Here is a 21785-nt window from a genome sequence, read left to right on the forward strand (position 1 = left end):
GGCCCCGGGGGTGGATGAGATCCACCCGGAGTTCCTTAAAGCCCTGGATGCTGTAGGTGTGTCTTGGTTGACACGACTCTAGAGCATTGCGTGGCCATCGAGGGAAGTACCTCTGGATTGGCAGACCAGGGTGGTGGTCCCCCTTTTTAAGGTCTATTCAGGGTTCTGGAGAGGAGGATCCACCAGATAGTTGAATCTCGGATTCAGGAGGAGCAGTGTGGTTTTCGCCCTGGTCGCGCAACTGTGGACCAGCTCTACACTCTCAGCAGGGTCCTTGAGAGTACATGAGAGTTTTCCCAACCAGTCTACATGTGTTTTGTGGACTAGGAGAGGGAATTTGACCGTGTTCCTCAAGGAATTCTGTGGGGAGTACTGCGGGAGTGTGGGGTATTGGACCAGCTAATTCAGGCAGTTTGTTCCTTGTATGACCGGTGTCAGAGTTTGGTTCGCATTGCCGGAAATAATTTGGACTCGTTTCCAGTGAGGGTTGGACTCCGCCAGGGCTGCCCTTTGTCACCGATTCTGTTCATTATTTTTATGGACAGAATTTCTAGGCGCAGCCAGGGCGTTGAGAGGTTCTGGTTTGGTGGCTGCAGGATTGAGTCTCTGCTTTTTGCAGATGATGTGGTCCTGCTGGCTTCATCGAGCCGTGAACTTCAACTTTCACTGGATCGGTTCGCAGCCGAGTATGAAGCGGCCGGGATGAGAATCAGTCCATGGTTCTAGCCCGAAAAAGGGTGGAGTTCCATCTCCAGGTCGGGGATGAGATCCTGCCCCAAGTGGAGGAGTTTAGGTACCTTCGGGGTCTTGTTCATGAGTGAGGGTAGGATGGAATGCAAGACGAATTGGTCTCTACATCGGTCCGTTGTGGTGAAGAGAGAGCTGAGCTGAAAGGCAAAGCTCTCAATTTACCGGTCGATGTGCGTTCCTTACCCTCAACTATGGTCATGAGCTTTGGGTAGTGACTGAAAGGACAAGATCGCGGGTACAATCGGCCGAAATGAGTTTTCTCCGTTGGGTAGCTGGGCTTTCCCGTAGAGAGAAGGTAAGAAGCACTGTCATCTGGGAGAGACTCGGAGTAGAGCCGCTACTCCGCAGCATTGAGAGGAGCCAGATGAGGTGGCTTGGGCATCTGGTCAGGATGCCTTCCGGACGCCTCCCTGGGGAGGTGTTCAGGGCATGTCGGACCGTAGAAGGCCTCGGGGAAGACCCAGGACACGTTGGAGAGACTATGTCTCCCAACTGGCCTGGGAACGCCTCGGGATCCACCGTCCCTGGACGAAGTGGCCAGGGAGAGGAAAATCTGGGCCTCCCTGCTTTGGCTGCTGCCCCTGTGACCCGATCCCGGATAAGCAGTAGAAGATGGATGGATGGATGATGGTGGTTTGTGGCTGATATGGCTTATTAATTAATTTTCCTATATTTTCTTATGGGGCAAGTATTATCCAACAAAATCAAACGGTTTGTGTTGAAAGCGGCGCTAACTATTAAATTCTTAAAGGCGCACTTGCTTTTTCATGTCAGATAGACATGAGATATGTTTATTTGAACCGTGTTGTAATGAAGCCTCAGAGGTAACATTCCGGGCAGTTTATGCATCCAAATTACACCGCGAATATCACATTTTATGCGATGTTGCCTTTTACTATCCGTTAATGCTTCACGAGCTGCGTCTTTGCATCGAACAGGTCAGTCATTTCCTTCTGATCTTTAAATGAAGAAGGAAGTTCATCAAGGGTCATTCTGGAGGTTGCTTTTGTTTCCACATGACATCAGCCTCCCCCCCAAGTCTTTTTTCTCAGCAACAACACAAGGCCCCGACTGCATTTATCAGCGGCCGGAGAGTGTTGACAGAAGGTGCGCTGCAGTGTCTCTATCAGTGCCACACCGCTGATTAACGCTCCGTCCTCTTGATTCTTATCTGTGGAGCAAGACACAAGATCTCCATCTGGCTCCACAGTCGCTAACACAATCATACTTATCATTAATTCATCTGGTTGGAGGGAGTTTAAAGTGGATGATTCTGGGAGAGTCCCCAATATCAGGGCTTGTTTTTACCAAGAGCCATGAACCGTGGATGACGACCATTCAGACATGTTTGAGAGTATGGATATCACTGTAAATCTTTTATTAGATGATGACTGAACGCATACGGAGTACAGACAAGCTGTATTTATTTCATTACTGGATAACATACTTTAGCGTAAATGCACCTTTTTATGTTAATCCACCATTTACGAATAAGACGATTTGATTGAAGCTTTATTGTCCCCCTCGCACAAACGTGCATCTGGTAATCTCGCCTTTTTTAGTGACTGGACTACATTTGCCTCTCATTGTGTGAATGCTGAGAAGCATTCATTTTTGTACGCTAACTCCTCCCACACTTCTCAACCCATTCAGACCGATCCAAAGTCAGAATGCTCAGCTCACTCAGGACATGATGGCTGTCTATCAGCACTTAAGCAAAGAAAATCCCACATTCACTGTCATTGCAAATTTTCTGTGACCATTTTCTCAATAAAAATGGTGGATGGTGGAAAATCATTTTACATTTTAGATTATTGTAGCATTCTGTTTTTTGTACAGCAGGAGGGTCCAAAGTGAGGCCCGCCGCTGTTTTTTTATTGGCCCACGGCACATTCTAAAAATATAATGTAACAAGACGACTAAAAAAAAACAAAAAACATAACTTGATTAGACAGAACAGAAAGTAAAAAATGAACAATAACAAGGAACTCTCCCAATTCTAATGTGTGTGAGTGAGTGTATATTATGACTCATTATGTCTACTACATTGGGAGTGTAAAGGTGACTATAGGGGTGTTATTTCATGTCTAGAGGTCTCTACTAATGTTAAAAAGCGTATCCAGAAGATCGTAAACAAGTTTTGTATGCTCTAACTACGGACATATTCCATTTATGGCCCCTGTTTTAGCTTGATTTAAAATTTTCAGTTCATTTGGAGCTGATAATACAGGGGTGTCGGCCCATGGATAATCCAACAAGAAAACTAAAAAAACAACAACAGCAAAAATGGAAAAAATCAGCAGTAAGTTTAGTCCAAATTTTACTCCAAATATTAAGTGAAAAAAGTTGCAATCTAACAAGAAAAAGTCGTAATTTTACAAGCGTAACGTTGAAATATTACGAGGAAAAATAAGTGGCATAAAGTTGAAAAGAATTACAGAAAAAACACATTTTTCGCATTATTATGAGGAACAAACAAAACAATGAATAAAGTTGTAATTTTTGGAAAATTAGGTTGCAGAAAAAGTTCTAACATTACGAGAATAAAGTCAAAATATTATGGGAATAAAGTACAAGATGAACATTCACAAAAAGAACGTTGAAATGTGGAGTTTGTATGTTCTCCCCGTGCATGTGTGGGTTTTCTCCGGGTACTCCGTCTTCCTCCCACATTCATGTCTGGTTCATTGGAGACTCTAAATTGTCCATAGGTATGAATGTGAGTGTGAATGGTTGTTTGTCTATATGTGCCCTGCCATTGGCTGGCCACCAGTCCAGGGTGTACCCCGCCTGTCGCCTCTCAACGCACTCGACTCTCTCTGCCCTTTTATCCTTTTAGCTGGCAAGAAGTGAAAGCTTTGAGCTCCACATGTAGACATGCATCACCATCTCTATTCCACTCAGGGCTTGTTGTCGCCACTCTACACTACTGTTACGCCGTCGACGACGACGACTAATGAGTCGGAAGAGGACGAGCTACCGCGGATGAAAGCATACAGAGCGGTCCGCCTTATTTAACTCAAATAAGCTTCCCGTTGTTTCGGTTAGAGTCTAAAATATCTTCATTAGCGATGTGACTAAGCAGTGTGTGTTTTGCCGTCGTTTCTGAATAATGCAAAACAACATAATTAGGTCCAAAGGAGCTTATAGCCAGTGCACTGCGGAAATCAGGCGAGGCTAGAAGTGATTATACAAAACAAAACAAAAAAAAACGGTGAGCTAGCACAGAACCTGAAGGTAAATTTACATTCCAGTGAACTAATATCCACCTCGTCGAAAGCAGAAGGCCATAAAAGTGCAGCAATGCAGCAGGTCATGATTAAGTTAAGCAGAACTAACTAGACTTTAATTGGAGCGGACAAACTGCTCGTATGAAATGCTGCTGCGTGCCGTCGGTGCGTCGATACGGGAGGAACGTTGGGGGAGATGTGTGTGACTGACCGGGACAGGAGAACTCCTCAAGTGAAGACTGTTGAAGGAAACGCATAAAACCATCCAGATAATGGTCAAATGCTCAGTTAAACATGAAGTATGCACAGAGGACCGTAAGCCATAAGTGTAATGACCCATCATATTCAACAAAGGCACGCCATTCCCATATTTCTCATATTAATGCACATTTAAATGAGCCTCCCTCCCTACATGCTGTATATGCAGCGGAACCTCCCCTAAAATGACGCAAAAGTTGTATGATTAGCAGTTGAACCCAGATCTTCTGGAAAAAAATACGCCTTAAAAGTCAAACAACGTCACATGAGAACATCAGTCACCTTCTGAGAGCATCTTAGCTCGCAGGTACTGTAAGTTCAGTCCTGTAAATATGTAAATTAGTATGCAAATGACAAAGCATGTCTATGATAGAGGAGTTTGGCACAAAAAAGGAAGGACGTTTGTACCAAAATTAAATATAAAGCTAAATAGCTAACTAGTAAATGCAAAATAATTTCTTAAAATGTGCAATCATTGAGTCTATGATTTTATTATTCATTACTTCAATTGTATAATATTGCATTTTTGTAGTGGAACTATTAAACAATTATTTACTGCATGCCCAGTCTACCGTATGTATTTAAATGAATATTGAATTATTTAAGAAGATTTATATTTATTTAATGACATTTGTATTATTTCATGGCATTTTAAAATTCATTTAAATAATTTTGGTATCAAAATTAAATATACAGCCAAATAAATAGAAATTTTAAATGCAAAATAATTTATTAAAATGTGAAATAATTTATTCCATAATTGTATTATGAATGAATTTCATTGTGAAATATATAATTTCATTTTTATAATGAAACTATTTATTGATTATTTATTGCATGATTAATGAATATTAATATTGAATTATCCCATAACATTGATTGATATTTAATGATATGGTTGTTGTTGATTTTTAAAGTGGATTCAATGGCCTTTTTGTACCAAAATTAAATATAAAACCAAATAAATTGAAATTTTAAATGCAAAATAATTAATTAAAATGTGTAGTCATTTATTTACTGATTTTGTTATGAAGCCATTTCATTGTGAAATATAATGTTACATCTTAATTGTGAAACCATAACACCAAATATATTTAATTCATGGTCACTTCGTATTTAATAATCTGATAACATTTACATTTATTTAATGATATTTTTATTATGTCATGGAATTTTAAAATTGATAGAGTATTTTGTTATGATATTGCATGGAAAAGTGACATTAAAAACATGATTAAAACCTCCGATATGGAAAGTGACGTGAATTCAGTGAATCTGTCAAAGTCACCCATCAAAGATGCAGAAAACGATATTTTTTTTGGACATTTGACTTAAAAATATGTACTTTTTTCTCTGTTTCCCAAACCAGCAGTTGAAATCTTGAGATTCTCATGCTGCTTTTCTTATTAAACACATAATAATCCCAGCAGTACTTACCAAACCCCACTGGGTGGCAGCACTGCTTGCATTCTTGGTCCTCATTATGCAGGGTGTTTTCACAGAGTGAGTAGTTTTACTTTATTCTACTTTCATTTTACAGTGGCAGTGTTATTGTGTGAACAACGTTGAAGTAGAACTGTATGGGTTTTTTCCCCCAAGTACACAACTGCACTATATTGCCTGCTGTCCCGCTTTTGTTGCCAAATGCACAAATGACTGACTGGTGCATGCACAGCTCATATTCCGTGCAAGGTCGTACAGTACATTGAAAATTGTGTGTATTTGTGGAGACACACACAAAACAGAACAACACATGTGCAACGTAAAGCATGGGCTAGCAAATGCTTGCACGCAGTCATAATACAAGACGGGGGGGAGGAGGTTGGGGGGATTTATGTCTTTACAACATCCCCTCATGTGTCTTTCACTTAGACAAATCACAAATGACCTCCCGCCCACCAAATGGCTGCAGCAGATGGACATAATGAAGTAGGTGTCCAAACAACACCATCACTGTGCGTGCAAAAGATTATGAAAGCATGAGGGTTCCATCACAACATAGGAAGAACTGTTGAATCACACACTGCTGGAGCAGCCGGTTCTTTTTTGGAATTCTTGCCTGCGTTCCGGCCGTTAAATCTTGCCTCAGCGAGCAGACAGACTAGTCTGGCAATGTCACATGAAACAGACGTTTCTCGGAGGAAAAATGGCTTGCTTAGTGTGCTAACGACTCAGGCGGGCTGATGCATCACTTTGCAAACGGCGTGCTTCGTGAGGAACCTGTCTTCACAGGCCACGAGGCATCGGGCTGCAATCGTTTAGTTCCAGAAGGACGAATGACTAAACCGCTAGTCTGCACAAGCTTGCGGGAAATTACACTAGCTCCTGGACACTGTTCAACCTCTAATTTGTTCTGATTTGGACTTTTAGTCAGTCTGGGCACCGTGGTTGACATTGTTTTGCAATAGGATTAACATAAATAGAAATACGGTCACCCCTCGTCTATCATGGTGAATTGGTTCTAGACCCGATTGTGTTTCCGTAAAGTAGGATTTCTTATGTATAAATTGAATATTTCCATAGTTAGAGCATAGAAAACCTGTTTACAGTCTTCTAAATACGGTTTTTAACATTATAAGAGCCCTCCAGACATGAAATAACACCTCTATAGTCACCTTTACACCCTGCATGACTAAACTGCAAGTCTGCTGAACCAGGCGAGTTACAATTGGGCCTTTTTTTGCAATAGGAATAACGTAAATAGAAATACAGTAATCCCCCGTTTATCATGGTCATAGTTAAATCATACAAGAAATAACACCCCTATAGTCACCTTTACACTCATATTACCCAATATAATAAGACGCATGCTCACGTGTGTTGGTGTAAATGTGATCCAGGGCTAGGGGACAGGAAGTGATGTCGGGGGTTCAGAGTTGAGTTTTAGCTTGGCGTGGGTTACGGCCGAAGCATGTTTTTATCAGGGACTATTGTGCTTGTTGTGAAATAATTAAAACCTGCAAGTCTGGTGCTTGTGTGTCTCACTGAACATTACGGTAACATTACTGACACCTAGTGACCAGTGTAGAACACTACATATCATCACAATGTCTTTGAATGCATCTTCTGAATGCCTTGTATTTGTGTTTTACGGTACTTCATTTAGCCATTTTATGCTTGAAAACACTTAATTTAGGCAAATACGTACAATTTGCTTAAATAAGCATATATTTTTTTACCAATAATAGGCCGTATTCAACCACGAAACAGCAGGATTTATTCATTGATATACAGTATCTTTGAAACACCCGTGATAGAGCAAAACTGCAAAATTTTACGAAGTTACTGTACTGTGAAAATGACATGTGCGCTCCACTAACCTTTTTCTATGCAATTAATTACGCGCAATTACTTTTCTTTAACATGCACATGTCCATGTTGGACAGCCTCAGAGGTGATAAACACAGAATCCAGGCTGGGTATCACTAATGGAGGGAGAGAATGACACATCCCAAACCCAAGAGAAACCAGCGCAAAGCTTTTGCCCTGGAGCGGTGCCCTTTACCTGCAATCCCCGCTCGTCACAGGAGCGCTCCAGTGAGACTGGAGGGACATCTGCGTGAAAGCCCCATGATCCAACCCAGGAGACCGGGCCCTTCTTGGCCTATCCTGACTTTCTACCCATAAATGATGCAAATGACCACGAAGGAAGAGCCCGCATCGTTAACCATGTGGGCTCAATGCACTTGTGATATGACAGGATATACAGTAGAGAATGCTATACTGTATATTCATAAAAATGAAGCCTTAACACTTAACACAAGAGATCCTTACAGTTTATGAACGCTTTTACACGCCTAAATGCTTACACATAATGCATTGGATCAGATTCATCCTCATGCAATGCAACAGCACTATCTTCTGTCTCCTCCTAAAACTGCACAATTGCAGCACATTGTCTGTACGACTCCAAATGCTTTGTAATTTCATTTATTCTTCACGTTCGATAACCCCCATTCTCACACACACATGTTCTTGCATATCTTTTTCACACACTCCTCTTCTGCTTCCCTCCATCACCCCTCTGCTGTATCTGACGTCATAGCAACCGCAGTGTCTAAGCCTCTTTGCAATTCTCAGTGCACGTCATCGTATTTTAAAAAAATAACAGGAGCAACCAGATAGATGGGGAATAAGGAGGAGGAGGAAACCTGAGCCGCACCCCACACACAGTGACATGCGGGATGGATGCTCTATTGGGGCTTCCTGCATGCAAGCCCGTGGGCAAGGTCGGCTTTAGGCTGCAGCAGTTTTATTGATGTGACTCACTGTGGCATGGTGCATTGAAATGAGTGTTCAAGCAAAGCGGGGGGTGGGGGTTAAAATAGCCAAAGCGTCATAGTGGAAGAGTGCTGAGGTAGAAGCAGAAAGGGGTGAGAGATTATTAGTCACCACCTGAACCCACTAATGTTATCTAAAACACAAGCTGTATCAACAAGTCTGTCACTTTTCTGCCAGAAAGGCATTAATATACCACTTCATATTATGCAGTGGTGTCAAAATGCACTGCATCACACTGAGATGTACACATTTATACACATTAAAAGGGCACAATATGATGCTGTGCAGCTCTACAGCACTGCAAACTACAAGCACAATAATAAACATTGTTAAATGCGCACCTCTTTGACATTGTGGGTAGCAACTGGGCATGGTTAGCTCTCTAAGGGTAGAATTGTGCAACTTAGATTGTGAAGGTGTGCCTAATGCAATGTACTTGGCAGCGCTCAGCACTACTGCAAATGGAGTACATGTATATATTATTTTACTGTAACCCTATCCCTTTTTGCATGCGGTTCTGTGTGATGAAGATGTATGGTTGGGAGTTGTAACATGGCACATGGCATGGTACCATCAATCTGACTCAGTTTTTTCTGGACACGTTAGTGACATCTAGCGGCACAACAAAGTATTGTTCAGCATTCAGCAGTGTAACATAGTTACAAGGTTAAAAATACAAGGTTTGTTTAAAAAAAAAGGACAGAGTAAACATACATAGTTGCTGTAAATTTTACGTATATGATATAAGATGGTTTTGTACTGATAAGTGGATCTTGTTCACACTATCAACCAACAATAAAGCAGAACATTGCTGGATTATGATAAATTGAGTTGAATATGTTTATACAGTCAGTATCTGTCGGTACATGTGCTCCTACTAATGTATTTCAGGAAGCAGTAATACAATGAATGAGTTAAAACAATGAATGAATGATCGAATTACTGTGCAACGTCACCGTTTGCTATGCGGAAGGATACTGTAACACTCACAAGTGTAGTTCCGGGATCCGGGACTACTTCTCCCAGTGGGCAAGGAAGGGAAAAGCCTCGAAAGGTGCAAGGATACAGCGTCGCTACCCGTCGCCAGCAGGTGCACATAGCATATTGAATTGTCAACTCTTTGGACGTGTCATGGCTCAGCGTTTGGTGTTTTCGTCGTTTTGACCATCTCGAACACTCCTGTCGCTAACCACAAGCTTGTGTTTCCACTTGACGAATGTCGCGGTAAGTTTGGTTAGCAGGAGATAGCACGCACCCATCACTTATAGCCACATGCTAATGCTAGCTTGCTAACAGCTGACAAATGAATGAATGACCACATTGCATTGATCCCTGACATGCAGGTGGGCAATTTAACCTTTTCAGCGACAGAATGTAACGTCAAACTGTTTCATTTTTATCGTGCGAGTTTTTGTTACTGTCGGCAAAATATGTTGACACGAGGGTGAAAAAAAGTAACTATTCTGTAGGACTGTGTTGACGTCATCCGGGGACTTTCAATCATCTTGCGTCATCAAATGACGTATTGGATCGTGACATGACACGCAGTCCCTATGGCTTGTTTATTGATGTGGAGCATTACTGCAATTGACGAAATTTGAAAACATTCCTGCTACAAGCTACATCCTGTTTTGACGTCACGGAATATCCATCCATTTTCTTCACCACTAGTTCTCGTTAAAGAATAAAGAACACGCAGACCCACAACACGCATGTTCCAACGCTGATTGGAACGCGGATCTCTTGACAATGTTGGCCGACGTGCTATCTAATCATACTCCACTGGGCTGCCCTTGTACTGGACCGTGGGGGGAAAGTTCCATTCGCGAGCATTTGATTTCCCCGTGCAGAATGAATTGCAATTCTTTTTCAGCAGTGTTTTTGTGCAACTTAAGTAGACGGAAAACATTGTTGTCAGGCCTGACTGTCATTATTCAGCTCTAGTGTGTAGGTGGGCGGATTCACTGAAGCTCGTGCATGAGTCACCCGTGTTGTGGTGTGCATGCTGGAGTGAAAAGGCACATCCTATGTTCGTACAACAGGGGGCGTATCTTCTAGCAAGCAGGGTGTTTTTCCAATGAAAACAACAATGGCACAAGACTTCCTTTTGCGCGCAGAGCTACGTCACTGTTTGGTTTCTGCATGTGCCTGTGCCATGCTGAGAAGACTGTGGCAGCTATCAAATTGCTTTTCTCTCACAAATATAATTAGACATGTCATTCATCCGATATGCTAAACACGTCAAATGTTTTAATGCTTCATAGCAATCACCAAATGGCGACATGGTGGGTTCACATACTGTATTTGCTACTAACGTTTGATTTAATTGCTTGTCTACATAATAGATCCCCCGCAAAAAACTTTCTGAGACCACCCGGCAGTGCTGAATACGTACTCAATATACTGAATACGTACAAGATCGCCAAACCAAATGTCTCTGTTTCTCACGGTGCACCCAAAAATGACAATGAGTGCAACACACAATGTAACTGTGCCGCACAGCTGGTATAAATTAATGCGTACACACCAATATACATGTGAAACAATACTATTTTATACCAATGTATAACCCATAAGGCATGCTGGGTAACTTTGTGTTGGGGGAAGTGTTCACATGGGCTTCCCAGCATACCTTGCGGGTTATAAATGAGTATGAAACAGTATTGTTTTCTATGTATATTAATGTATGGGCAATGGAGATGGGTTTTCTGCCCCTAAACTGCCTAATTATCATTACATTGGGGTTCCCCACACATAAAAAGTAAGGTTATGGTAATCCACAAATTTACAGGGTCACGAGCATCCACTGTGCGTACCGGTTTCCACCACTTTTGACCCAGAATTGACTAGAAGCTCTGACATTGCTGTTGACTTTGGCAGATAAAAAAAGCAGTTGTAGATTTGTCCTACTTACTGTGTGCACGGGAGAGGTCTTCGCACAGTGGCTTTCTTGGCAGGTGATTAGTAAAACGTATGTAGGGGCAGAACTGTGAAATCCCAGTAGCCTACTGAGTTACACATACACCCCGAAGCTGCTTGGACTTCCTCCCGTCCTCAAATTGATTTCGCATCTGGTTTTAAGTCCTAAATCCTTCTTAGGAGGCCGCTGCTGAATGAATCAACTCTGCTGCAGCCTCTTAGACGCTGTACTCGCCGTGCGCTCTTGTTGAAAATGACAAGAATAAAGTTGGAATGCCATGAAATGAAGCCATAATTTAAAAATAAAGTCAATGACAAAATCTGATGTAGAAGTCGATTCACATCTTTTTAGTTGAGACTCCCCATGTTTTTTTTATTTATTTTTTTTTACAGTTTGTGAACACAGCCAGCTCAGTTGTCCCATTGTCATGTGTTGTTGAGAGATGTTTGAAAGTCTTGCCGACGGCCAGCTAATGTGCAGAATGTGACGAAATGCTTGTGAGGTTGGAGCGAAGTAATGAGCCTCTTGTGAGGACCAGGGTCCATGTGACCGACCGTGACCGTTTTTTTCTTCTTCTTTTTCTATCTTCGAGCTGTTCATTAGTCTGTTTCTTTGTCACACACACACACACACACACACACACACAGACCTTCATGATAGCAGATAACCCAACCACTTTTGTTGTGTTTTGTGTCAAGCAGAACCCGGAATTCCTCTTCTTCCTGACTCCAGACTGACCACAGTCTTTGGGTACAGAAGATATCATTCCACCATCGTCTGTCATGTCAGGTAGTTATTCATTTTAAAGATATTTTTGTGGGTATAGAGCAGGGTTGTCCAAACTTTTCCCAGCGAGAGCCACATGCCGTAAAATCAAAGAATATGGGGGCTGCTTTAATATTTTACGTTTTGTGAACCAACCCAAGTTATTTATATTAAAAGAAAAAACAGCCTGCATCTCAGCTTTGTGTTATACAAAGATGACAAAGTGTCTTAGTACTTTTCCTCCACTGCTTGTTTTTCCATTTTTGCTGTTGTTCAATTTTACAAATATTGAATTGTCTTTTTCTATTTTTTTTATTGGAAGTCTGTGACTTTAATCCTATAATATTTTGACTTTATTTTTGTAACATCACAACCTTTTCCCAACATAATTTCCTTTATTTCCTTAACTTTATTTTTTGTTTTGTTGTTAATATTGTGAACATTATAATATTTTTTATTGTTGTTGTAATGTAAAAAAAAAAAAATGATATTAATATACTGACTTTATTCTAATAGTTCAACTTTATCCTTGTAAAATTACTGCTCTTTTTCCATTTTTCTTGATTTTGTTTGTTTTCTTGTTTTAATTGTATTTTTAAAACATGCAGATCAGCCATGTGCCACAAATGGCACACTTTAATCACCCGTGGTATCCAGTAATCCTTCACCACGCTTTGAATTTTGCGGCGTCACTTTATCACGTTTTTTCCAAAATAGAATAATTAATAAATCATCACTTGAATCCGGCTATTATAAGTCCAACAATATGCATATTTAAGCACATTTTACATATTTTTTTGCTGAAATTAATCATTTTCAAGCATAAAAATGGTTAAATGAAGTAGAATACAACTATAAGGCATTCAGAAGATGCATTTGAAGACACTGTGATGATATCTAGTATTCTACACTGCTCACTCGGTGTGGTTTATTTTCTCACTGGCTCACTAGGTCATGTTTGGTGAGACACAAGCACCAGACTTGATCAACAGGCTTTAATTGCTAGTTAGAATGATCTCACAACAGCCACAATAGTAACCGCTAACACGGGCTGCTGTGGAGTCCATAACCCACGCCAAGCTAAAACTCAACTCTGAATGCCACTTCCTGTCTGTCCCCCATTCAGCCTATTTAAGCAAGTTTTACACGTTTTTTGTTGCCTAAATGGAACATTTTCAAACCTAAAAATGGCTAAATGAACTAAAATACAAAGCATTCAAAGGTCGCATTCAAAGGTCGCATTCAATTATGTTGTGGTGATGTGTAGTACTCTACACTGGCCACTTGGTGTCAGTAATCTTACATTGAAGACACTATGGCCACTGCAAGAAGTACTGTCCAGGACAGGAAGTAAAAAAGCAGAAAAAAACCCAAACAACAACAAGGACATTGTCCTATTTATATGCCATATTTTATTTTATTATGCAATTTTCTTTTATTATGTCTGCTACATTGGGTCATAGAGTGTGACTATAGGGATGTTATTGGTGTCTGGAGGGCTTTCAAATTAAAAACCATATTTGGAATGTCATAAACAGGTTTTCTATGTTCTAACTACGAAAATTTTCCCAAAGCTTGTTTTGATTGTATGTATTTTGTAGGTACTTACACTCCGGCCCCAGGGGGGCCCTTCTCTGCTCTCACTCCAAGCATGTGGGCCCAAGACATCCTGGCCAAGTACCATCAAGTGAGCACAGCACGTGTTCCATCAGTGCTTGTTTAGATAACCTAAAAAACCCAGTTAAGTTAAGTACTGTATATGTCCTTTCCCATCCCCCTACAGAAAGATAACTCGGAACAAAATGAACTCAAGTATGATGAGTTTGGCTTTAGAGTGGACACAGAAGGTAATACTTCACCCATGTGGACATGCTCACATGCGTTTGTGACTGGAAATGTTTCATGCAGAATGAAACAGCACATGTGATCTTAGTGTTATGCTTGCAACTTGCTCACCGTCTCGTTAATAACATCATCCATCATTGCTGCATGTCATGATTGTGAGCCAGTATGTGTTTCATAGCACATCACATCGCACATTTTCATTTGTTCACACGCAGCATCTTCACTTCCATATACTGTTTTTTCCACCCACGCTGGTGGTTTGGCTGTTTCTCTTGTCAATCAAATCCTCTTATCTTTTTCTTCCTCGTCGTCAGAGTCCAATGCGCCCAGTCCTTGGCTGGGCACCGAAGGCTCGCCACAACGTGAAAACCCACAGCAGAGGTTACGGTGGCAAGCCCACTTGGAGTTCACACACAATCACACAGTGGGCGACCTCACCTGGGAGCTCATTGCTCCCGTCCTGCCGCGCTCCGAGCGTCTGCGCTCGCTCGTGTTGGGCGGTGTGCCTCACAGCATGCGGCCACAGGTAAAATACCACCCCGTTCAGCAAAGGCCAGAGTGAAAAATGAAAGCATGCATAGGCCACTTTGATATTTTGGAAAGAAAAAGCTGCATTTCAGCTTGGAGTGTTTCTTAGAGGAAAACAACTATTATTAGTATCAACCTCGCGCTCTACTCTGTTTTTCCCCAATTTTGCTGTTGTATTTTTTTAAATATAATATTATGACTTTTTTTCCAATACTGTTTTGCCTTTATTGCCATATAATAACTTTTTCCTCAACCTAATTTTCCAAAAATGACCACTTTGTTTTGTTTTTCACAATATTACAGCTTAAAAAACACATTTTAATATATATATAATATTTATATAATATTTATATATATATAAAATATTTTTAATATTTCAACTGAATTTTTTCCTTTTAATATTTTGACGTTATTCTCGTAAAAATAATAGCTATTTTTACATTTTTACTGTTGCTTTTTTGTTTTTAATTTTCCAACTATTTCAACTTTATTCTAGTACATTTTCGTCTCGTATTAAAGATTACTTTCTTCCCATAGTGTTTTTACCTTATTCCCATAACGTTATAACTTTTTTTACCCAACCAAATTTTACGAAAATTATGACTTTATTTGGTTTTGGGTGTTTCTCATAATATTTTGACTTTCTTTTTTTCTTTAATATTTGAACTTTATGGTACTAAAATTATGCTATTTTTCCTTGTAAGATTATGACTTTTATTCTCATAAAATTAACACTTTTTCTTGTTCAAGTACAACTTTCTTTTTTCTTTTTTATTTTTACTGTTTCCTGTTTAGAATGTGGCATGGGCCGCAAATGGCCCCCCGGGGCTGCATTTTGGAGACCACTGACTCAGTTCTTTTTTCCTAACGTGCACATCAGTACAACATTAAAATGCTTTTTCCTTGTCAGTTATGGATGCGTCTGTCTGGAGCATTGCAGAAGAAGAGGACCGCTGACATCTCGTATAAAGAAATCATCAAGAACAGCTCAGATGACGACACCACCACATCTAAACAGGTGAAAGCCCTCAAAGCATTTACAAGCACACACTTTGAATGGGCACAACTAAACACCCTAATGTCCGTAATGTTCAAATCTGTCCCTCAGATAGAGAAAGATCTGTTGCGGACAATGCCCACCAACGTGTGCTTCAACAGCCTGACGAGCGTTGGCGTCCCAAGGCTGCGGCGGATACTTCGAGGCCTCGCCTGGCTGTACCCCGACATCGGCTATTGTCAGGGAACTGGCATGGTGAGAAAGTCCATCTACTCACTTGTCTTCTATCGTTGGTAGCTGTTTCATTATCCGTGCATCTTGATGGCTGCCTGCCCCCTCTTGCAGGTGGTTTCCTGTTTGCTGCTCTTCATGGAGGAGGAGGATGTGCTATGGATGATGTGTGCCTTGATAGAAGACCTTCTCCCTCCGTCCTACTTCTCCTCTACTTTGCTGGGTGTCCAAACAGACCAGAGGGTGCTTCGTCAGCTCATTGTTCAGTACCTGCCAGCCTTGGACCGCCTTCTGCAGGAGCACGACATAGGTAGAGCTAGAAAAGGGTGAAATAATGAGGGCTGAGATGTGTTGAAAGAGAAGTAAATAGTCTTTTCCTTCGTGTACATCTAGAGCTGTCTCTGATTACACTACACTGGTTCCTGACATCCTTTGCTAGTGTGGTGGACATCCGTCTGCTCCTCAGGATTTGGGACCTCCTCTTCTACCAGGGCTCCTTGGTGCTCTTCCAGGTCACACTGGGCATGCTCAAGCTCAAGGTCTTTACCCTACACTATTACATATATGCTTCCTGGTTACGGTGTGTAATAAAATAGAGCAATCATTGGTTTTGTATTTAAATAAATGAAATGTTTTTAATATTATGAAGGGACAGGAAAATCTTTGATTGTCCTATGTCCACAAACTGAATGAACAGTAGTTTACCCAGTTGTGCTACGATTGTTTCCAGGCTCAATTCATCAACAGTAACACCACACATCCTATAGAATTTGATTATAGTAATCCCTCGCTACTTCGCGATTTGTATTTTGCAGCTTCACTCTATCAGTTTTTCAAAAGTATATTAATAAATAATGCTGTTGCTGTATGGCCTGTTTTTAGTAAAAATGCATATTTTATGCTTTTTATGCCTAAATTAAGCCTTTTAAAACATAAAAATGGCAAAATGAAGTAAAATACAAGGTTGATTGATTGACAATGGTCTGCAGCCAATTGGGACGCAGAAAACAATGGGTGGTGCAGACAGATGAGAGAGGGAAAAGAGAGACACTCAGCTTCCCACAATGCAATTCATTCACAATGCGTTCATACGCTGTAATAAAAAGACGCACTGAAAAAATTCTGTGAAAGCTGAACTGCGACAGAACACTGATGTTGGGTGAGACAAACAAGTGCCGGTCGTGATTGCCAGAACAACAGGCTTTTATTGCAAGCTTGAATGATATTACAACAGGTACAATAATCCCTAACCACTTCCTGTCCGTCCACCATTCAGCTCCCATAGCACCAGAATACATTTACAGCAACACATATGAGTACAAGTCTTATTTCTTATTTCTCCTATTATGTCTACTACATTGGGTAATAGGAGTGGAAAGGTGGCTATAGGGGTGTTATTTCATGTCTAGAGGGCTCTAATGTCGTAAATAGGTGTTCTATGCTCTAACTGTAAAAATATTCCATTTTCACTCATCACGGCCGGTCTGGAACCAATTAACCACAATACATGAGGGATTACTGTATTTGATTCATTGATTAATGTGCACATGCGTCGTGCGTCACGTTTTAAGATCAATCTCACGAATGTAACTCCGCTCCATCAGGAGGAGGAGCTCATATCGTCGGAGAACTCCGCATCCATTTTCAACACGCTGTCCGACCTGCCGAGCCAGCTAAAAGACGGCCCTGCGGTTCTTGGCGAGGCGATGAGGCTTGCGGGGAACCTGTCCCAGGATACGCTAGAAGCTCACAGGCACAAGCACCTGGCTTACATCCTGAATGAACAAGCCCAGCTCAACAGTGGAAGCAACACACCGCTCAATTCTAATTTCAACAAGGTCTGTCCTGTTCAGTCATATTGAACCAGGCTTCATCAGTATGTGTTGTTAGTGGTCAAGTGTCTGTGTGCAGGTGGTGAGGAGGCAATCCCTGCATAGAAAGTCCACGCTAACCTCCCTGCTGTTTGGGGAGGACGAGGCCGAAGCTCTGAAATCTAAAAACATTAAGCAGACGGAGCTGGTGGCAGCCCTTCGAGAGGCCATAACCCAGACTGCCGAGCATTTCCACTGTCTGGACCCACGTCACTCCAGCGCCGTGAGTTCAAACCCTGCAGCTGTCAAGTCACTCGGCTAAGAAAAAGAACCTCACACAACCGCACATTTACCCCTGTAGGAGCTAACCCCGGATTACTCTATGGAGAGCCACCAACGCGACCATGAAAACTTCCTGGTCGTCTCACGAAACCGGCGGAGAAGGGCGAAGGCTTTGCTGGATTTTGAGCGGCATGACGATGACGAGTTGGGCTTCAGGAAGAATGACATCATCACTGTGAGATGTGACCACAAAGAGAGAACTCTTTCCTATGGGGGTGTCCAAAGTGCAGCCTGGGGACCACTTGCGACCCGCAGCTGTTTTTTTATTGGCCTGCGGGATATTTGAAAAATAGAATTTAACAATAAAATGCAAAAATTTAACAATCTGTAATTTTACAAGAATAAAGTCAAAATATTAAGAGAAAAGAGTTGTAATCTAACAGGAAGCAGTCGTAATTTTACGAGAGTAGCGTAATATTGTGAGGAAAAATAACGTCATTTTAGTCGCATAAAGTTGAAATAAACAGAAAATATGTAATTTTTTTCATGCGGTAATATGAGAAACAAAACTAAAGATGTAATTTTTGACAAATTCGGTCGGGAGAAAAAGTTGTAATATTATGGGAATAAGGTCAAAATATTCTGGGAATAAATTCGTAATTATGAGAAGAAAATTTACCAGGAGAAAGTTCAAATAGTTTGAAAATTAAAAAAAAAAAACAGAAATGGAGAAAAAACAGCTGTAATTTTAAGAATAAAGTAAAAACATAAAGAGAAAAACAGTTGCAATTTTACAAGAATAAGCTCGTAATAAAATATAACCTAATTTTAGTAGTATGGAGTTCAGCTATTAAAGTATAAAAGAAATGAAAAATAAAAAAAGAAGTTGTGTTTTTTGGAAAATGAGGTTGGGGGAAAGTCAAAATATTCTGAGAAAAAATTTAAAAAATTTAGAAAGTGTAAATGTTTGGAATAAAAAAACAAACATGCAGAAATGGAAAAAACAGCTGTAATTTTTGAGAAAGTGAAAAAAATAAGAGAAGAAAAGCTTCAATTTTGCCAGAATAAGGTCGTAATATGTGGAAATATAATGTCCTTTTAGGAGCAGAGTGGAAATAATAAAGAAAAAAATGTTTTTTAAGTCATAATATGAGATACAGAAACAAAATAAAATAAAGTTGTAATTTTTGGAAAATCAGGTTGGGGAAAAAGTTAATATAATGGGAATAAAGTCAAAATATTCTGAGAGTAAAGTCATAATATTACGAGAACATTTACGAAAATTATTTAAGAAAAAGTTGGAATATTTGCAAAATTAAAAAAAACAACGAATTTGAGAAAAAAAGAGCAAAGTTGATGCTAATAACAGTGAATTCTTTTTAATAATGAACTAATAATTTGTTAATAATAATAATAGGCTTTTTCACCTACAGCATATCACAAAGCTGAGATGCAGTTTGTACAAAATATCACAGTGGCAACATTGCATCCTTTCATTTTCAGCATGTGGCACCCCTGATTTAGTATGAGCAGCATGGACTTACACTGCCTGTAATTATTCTACCCAGATCATCTCACAGAAGGATGAACACTGCTGGGTCGGAGAGCTCAACGGTCTTCGAGGTGCGTTTGCTGACTTGTCACAACCAAGAATCATTTTCACCATAACCTTGCTTTGCTCTTGGAACAGGCTGGTTCCCTGCAAAGTTTGTTGAGATCCTGGACGAGAGAAGTAAAGAGTACTCGCTAGCAGGCGACGACTCTGTAACCGAAGCTGTGACGGATCTTGCCAGAGGGACTCTGTGTCCGGCACTCAAGGCCATCTTCCTGCACGGCCTCAAGAAACCATCCATTTTGGGCGGGCCCTGTCATCCATGGTTATTCATAGAAGAGGTAGAGTCCATTTCTTCCCTTTCACACTTTCAATCACATCACTTCTACTCAAATCAGTGTTTGTTCTCCCCAGGCGGCCAGCAGGGAGGTAGAGAGGGACTTCAACTCTGTCTACTCCAGACTGGTGCTGTGTAAAACATACAGGTATACTCCCACATCGTTATGTAGTTGCAGAGTTTTATCTTTGTAGATGTAACTCTGGGCCATGTTTTTATCCCAGGTTAGATGAAGACGGGAAGGTTCTTACTCCAGAGGAGCTCCTCTACAGGGTGAGTAAGCGTGGAGTGTGCAGACATCAACTTTTCTGCGAAGATAACGTCTCGCTCTGCAAAAGGTTGCAGAAAGACAGGGGTGTCCAAACTTTTTCCAGCGAGGGCCACACAGTGGATGGGTGCAACTTTGCCGCTTGGATATTTTATAAAGCAACATGTGAAGAAGTTGTATACACCGTAAATTTCAGTGTATAAGCCACACATGTCCACTTCATAGGGTGGCATATTGTGGCGCGCACAAGTCTGTGAGGACCAGGAGCCAATCATGAGCTAGTAATAAACTCCCGATGAGCTTGTCAACCCATTGGAAATTGCAGGAGGTTGTTACTCAATATAACAGTCTGACTCACGGTTTCATCTTACAAACAAGATGAAACTCCTCACACAGCAAATGTATCAATACAAGTTTTTCATATAAAGAAAAACCCCCAACATTTTAAAGTCTTCCCATAAAGCATTTTGGTTGAGAAAACCATTTCATTGGAGGAGAGCATACTTGTAATGCTGCTTCAACAGAGGAAGCCAGAGGACCAAAAGACAGGGAAACGATGATGGAGAGAAGGTGACGTCAGTGCAGCAGCCCATTGAATGTGTTGCTCAGACGCAATGCATTATGGGAAACCTTTAAAATGTTGGCTTTTCCTTTACTTTAAAGTCACATGGGGACATGTTTTTATGTTTGTATATACATCTTTTGAGTATGAAGTTGCCGTGTGCTGAATTTAGTGCTGTTACTAAAGTGTCTTTAAAAGACAACACCGTGAGTCAGACTGTTATGTTCTTATATTGGGTGTATACAGTGGCCTCCACTGACTTCCAGTGGGTTGACACGCTTGTTGTGAGTGCACTGATAGCTGGTGATTGGCTCCTGCCAAAGAAAGAGCTGCCGCTTTGTCACTGACTGTGAGCGGCACAGTATTTAAACAATCCGTAGTCATTCTGAAGTAAAGGAAATGTCACGACATGGGAATTTAGCCATAAATTAGCCGCACCACTGTATAAGCCACAGGGTTCAAAGTTGAAGACAATTAGTGGATTATAACACTGGAGTTCACGGTATTTTGTGTTTTAATCATATTGCGACTTTTTCCTCATTTCTCGTTCTCACTTTTTTTCTCTTTATATTTTTGACTTTTGACTATTTTATTTTTAAAATTCTAGTTAAATTCTATTTTTACAATGTGCCGCGGCCTCCGGGGCTGCTCTTTTGACACCCCTGGTCTGAGAGAATATGTTGTGCATGAACACCCTCTGTCTGCTCTCCTCAGGCGGTGCAGTCAGTCAACCTGACCCACGACTTGGCGCACGCTCAAATGGACGTCAAATTCAGGTCTCTCGTCTGCGTTGGCCTCAAGTGAGTCGTCAGACGCTTCAGGGACTAGAAAATAATCCTGGCCAGACACGTACATGTACACGTGTGTCTTTGTTACCAGTGAGCAGGTGCTGCACTTATGGCTGGAGGTGTTGTGCTCCAGCATGACGGCTGTAGAGAAATGGTATCACCCGTGGTCATTTCTACGCAGTCCTGGTTGGGTTCAGATCAAGTGTGAACTCAGGTAAGATTTGGGCCAAGCAAAGCGTGTGGAAAGAGAGCATGCGTTTATTTGACATAAACGAGGAACTTGTTGTCGGCACACTTCCTCAGGGTCCTTTCAAAGTTTGCCTTCAGTCTCTCTCAAGATTGTGAGCTACCTGAGCGGAAAGAGGTAAGCTCGGCACGGC

At 41.0% G+C, this 21785-nt stretch overlaps 1 protein-coding gene across 3 annotated transcripts in view; it reads left to right on the top strand.

Moving 5' to 3' along the window:
* The window catches only part of sgsm3 (small G protein signaling modulator 3), a 38609-nt gene that overhangs the window by 15248 nt on the left and 1576 nt on the right, over positions 1 to 21785 (top strand). Inside the window, exons 1-19 of one of the 3 annotated variants that reach the window (XM_054759138.1) lie at positions 9532 to 9743; positions 12141 to 12228; positions 13806 to 13891; positions 13988 to 14051; positions 14364 to 14575; positions 15488 to 15595; positions 15686 to 15829; positions 15920 to 16115; positions 16199 to 16344; positions 17410 to 17643; positions 17717 to 17899; positions 17978 to 18133; positions 19467 to 19521; positions 19589 to 19791; positions 19865 to 19935; positions 20012 to 20060; positions 21332 to 21417; positions 21497 to 21619; positions 21709 to 21769. In XM_054759138.1, the coding sequence (XP_054615113.1) occupies positions 12222 to 12228; positions 13806 to 13891; positions 13988 to 14051; positions 14364 to 14575; positions 15488 to 15595; positions 15686 to 15829; positions 15920 to 16115; positions 16199 to 16344; positions 17410 to 17643; positions 17717 to 17899; positions 17978 to 18133; positions 19467 to 19521; positions 19589 to 19791; positions 19865 to 19935; positions 20012 to 20060; positions 21332 to 21417; positions 21497 to 21619; positions 21709 to 21769 (2184 nt within the window). In that variant the 5' untranslated portion in view covers positions 9532 to 9743; positions 12141 to 12221. Of the gene's footprint in view, positions 1 to 9531; positions 9744 to 12140; positions 12229 to 13805; positions 13892 to 13987; positions 14052 to 14363; positions 14576 to 15487; positions 15596 to 15685; positions 15830 to 15919; positions 16116 to 16198; positions 16345 to 17409; positions 17644 to 17716; positions 17900 to 17977; positions 18134 to 19466; positions 19522 to 19588; positions 19792 to 19864; positions 19936 to 20011; positions 20061 to 21331; positions 21418 to 21496; positions 21620 to 21708; positions 21770 to 21785 lie in introns of those variants that run through there. The other 2 variants (XM_054759140.1, XM_054759139.1) reach the window with 2 other exon arrangements.

Source organism: Dunckerocampus dactyliophorus, chromosome 18, assembly GCF_027744805.1.
Source record: "Dunckerocampus dactyliophorus isolate RoL2022-P2 chromosome 18, RoL_Ddac_1.1, whole genome shotgun sequence".
In the NCBI taxonomy this organism is placed as follows: domain Eukaryota; kingdom Metazoa; phylum Chordata; class Actinopteri; order Syngnathiformes; family Syngnathidae; genus Dunckerocampus; species Dunckerocampus dactyliophorus.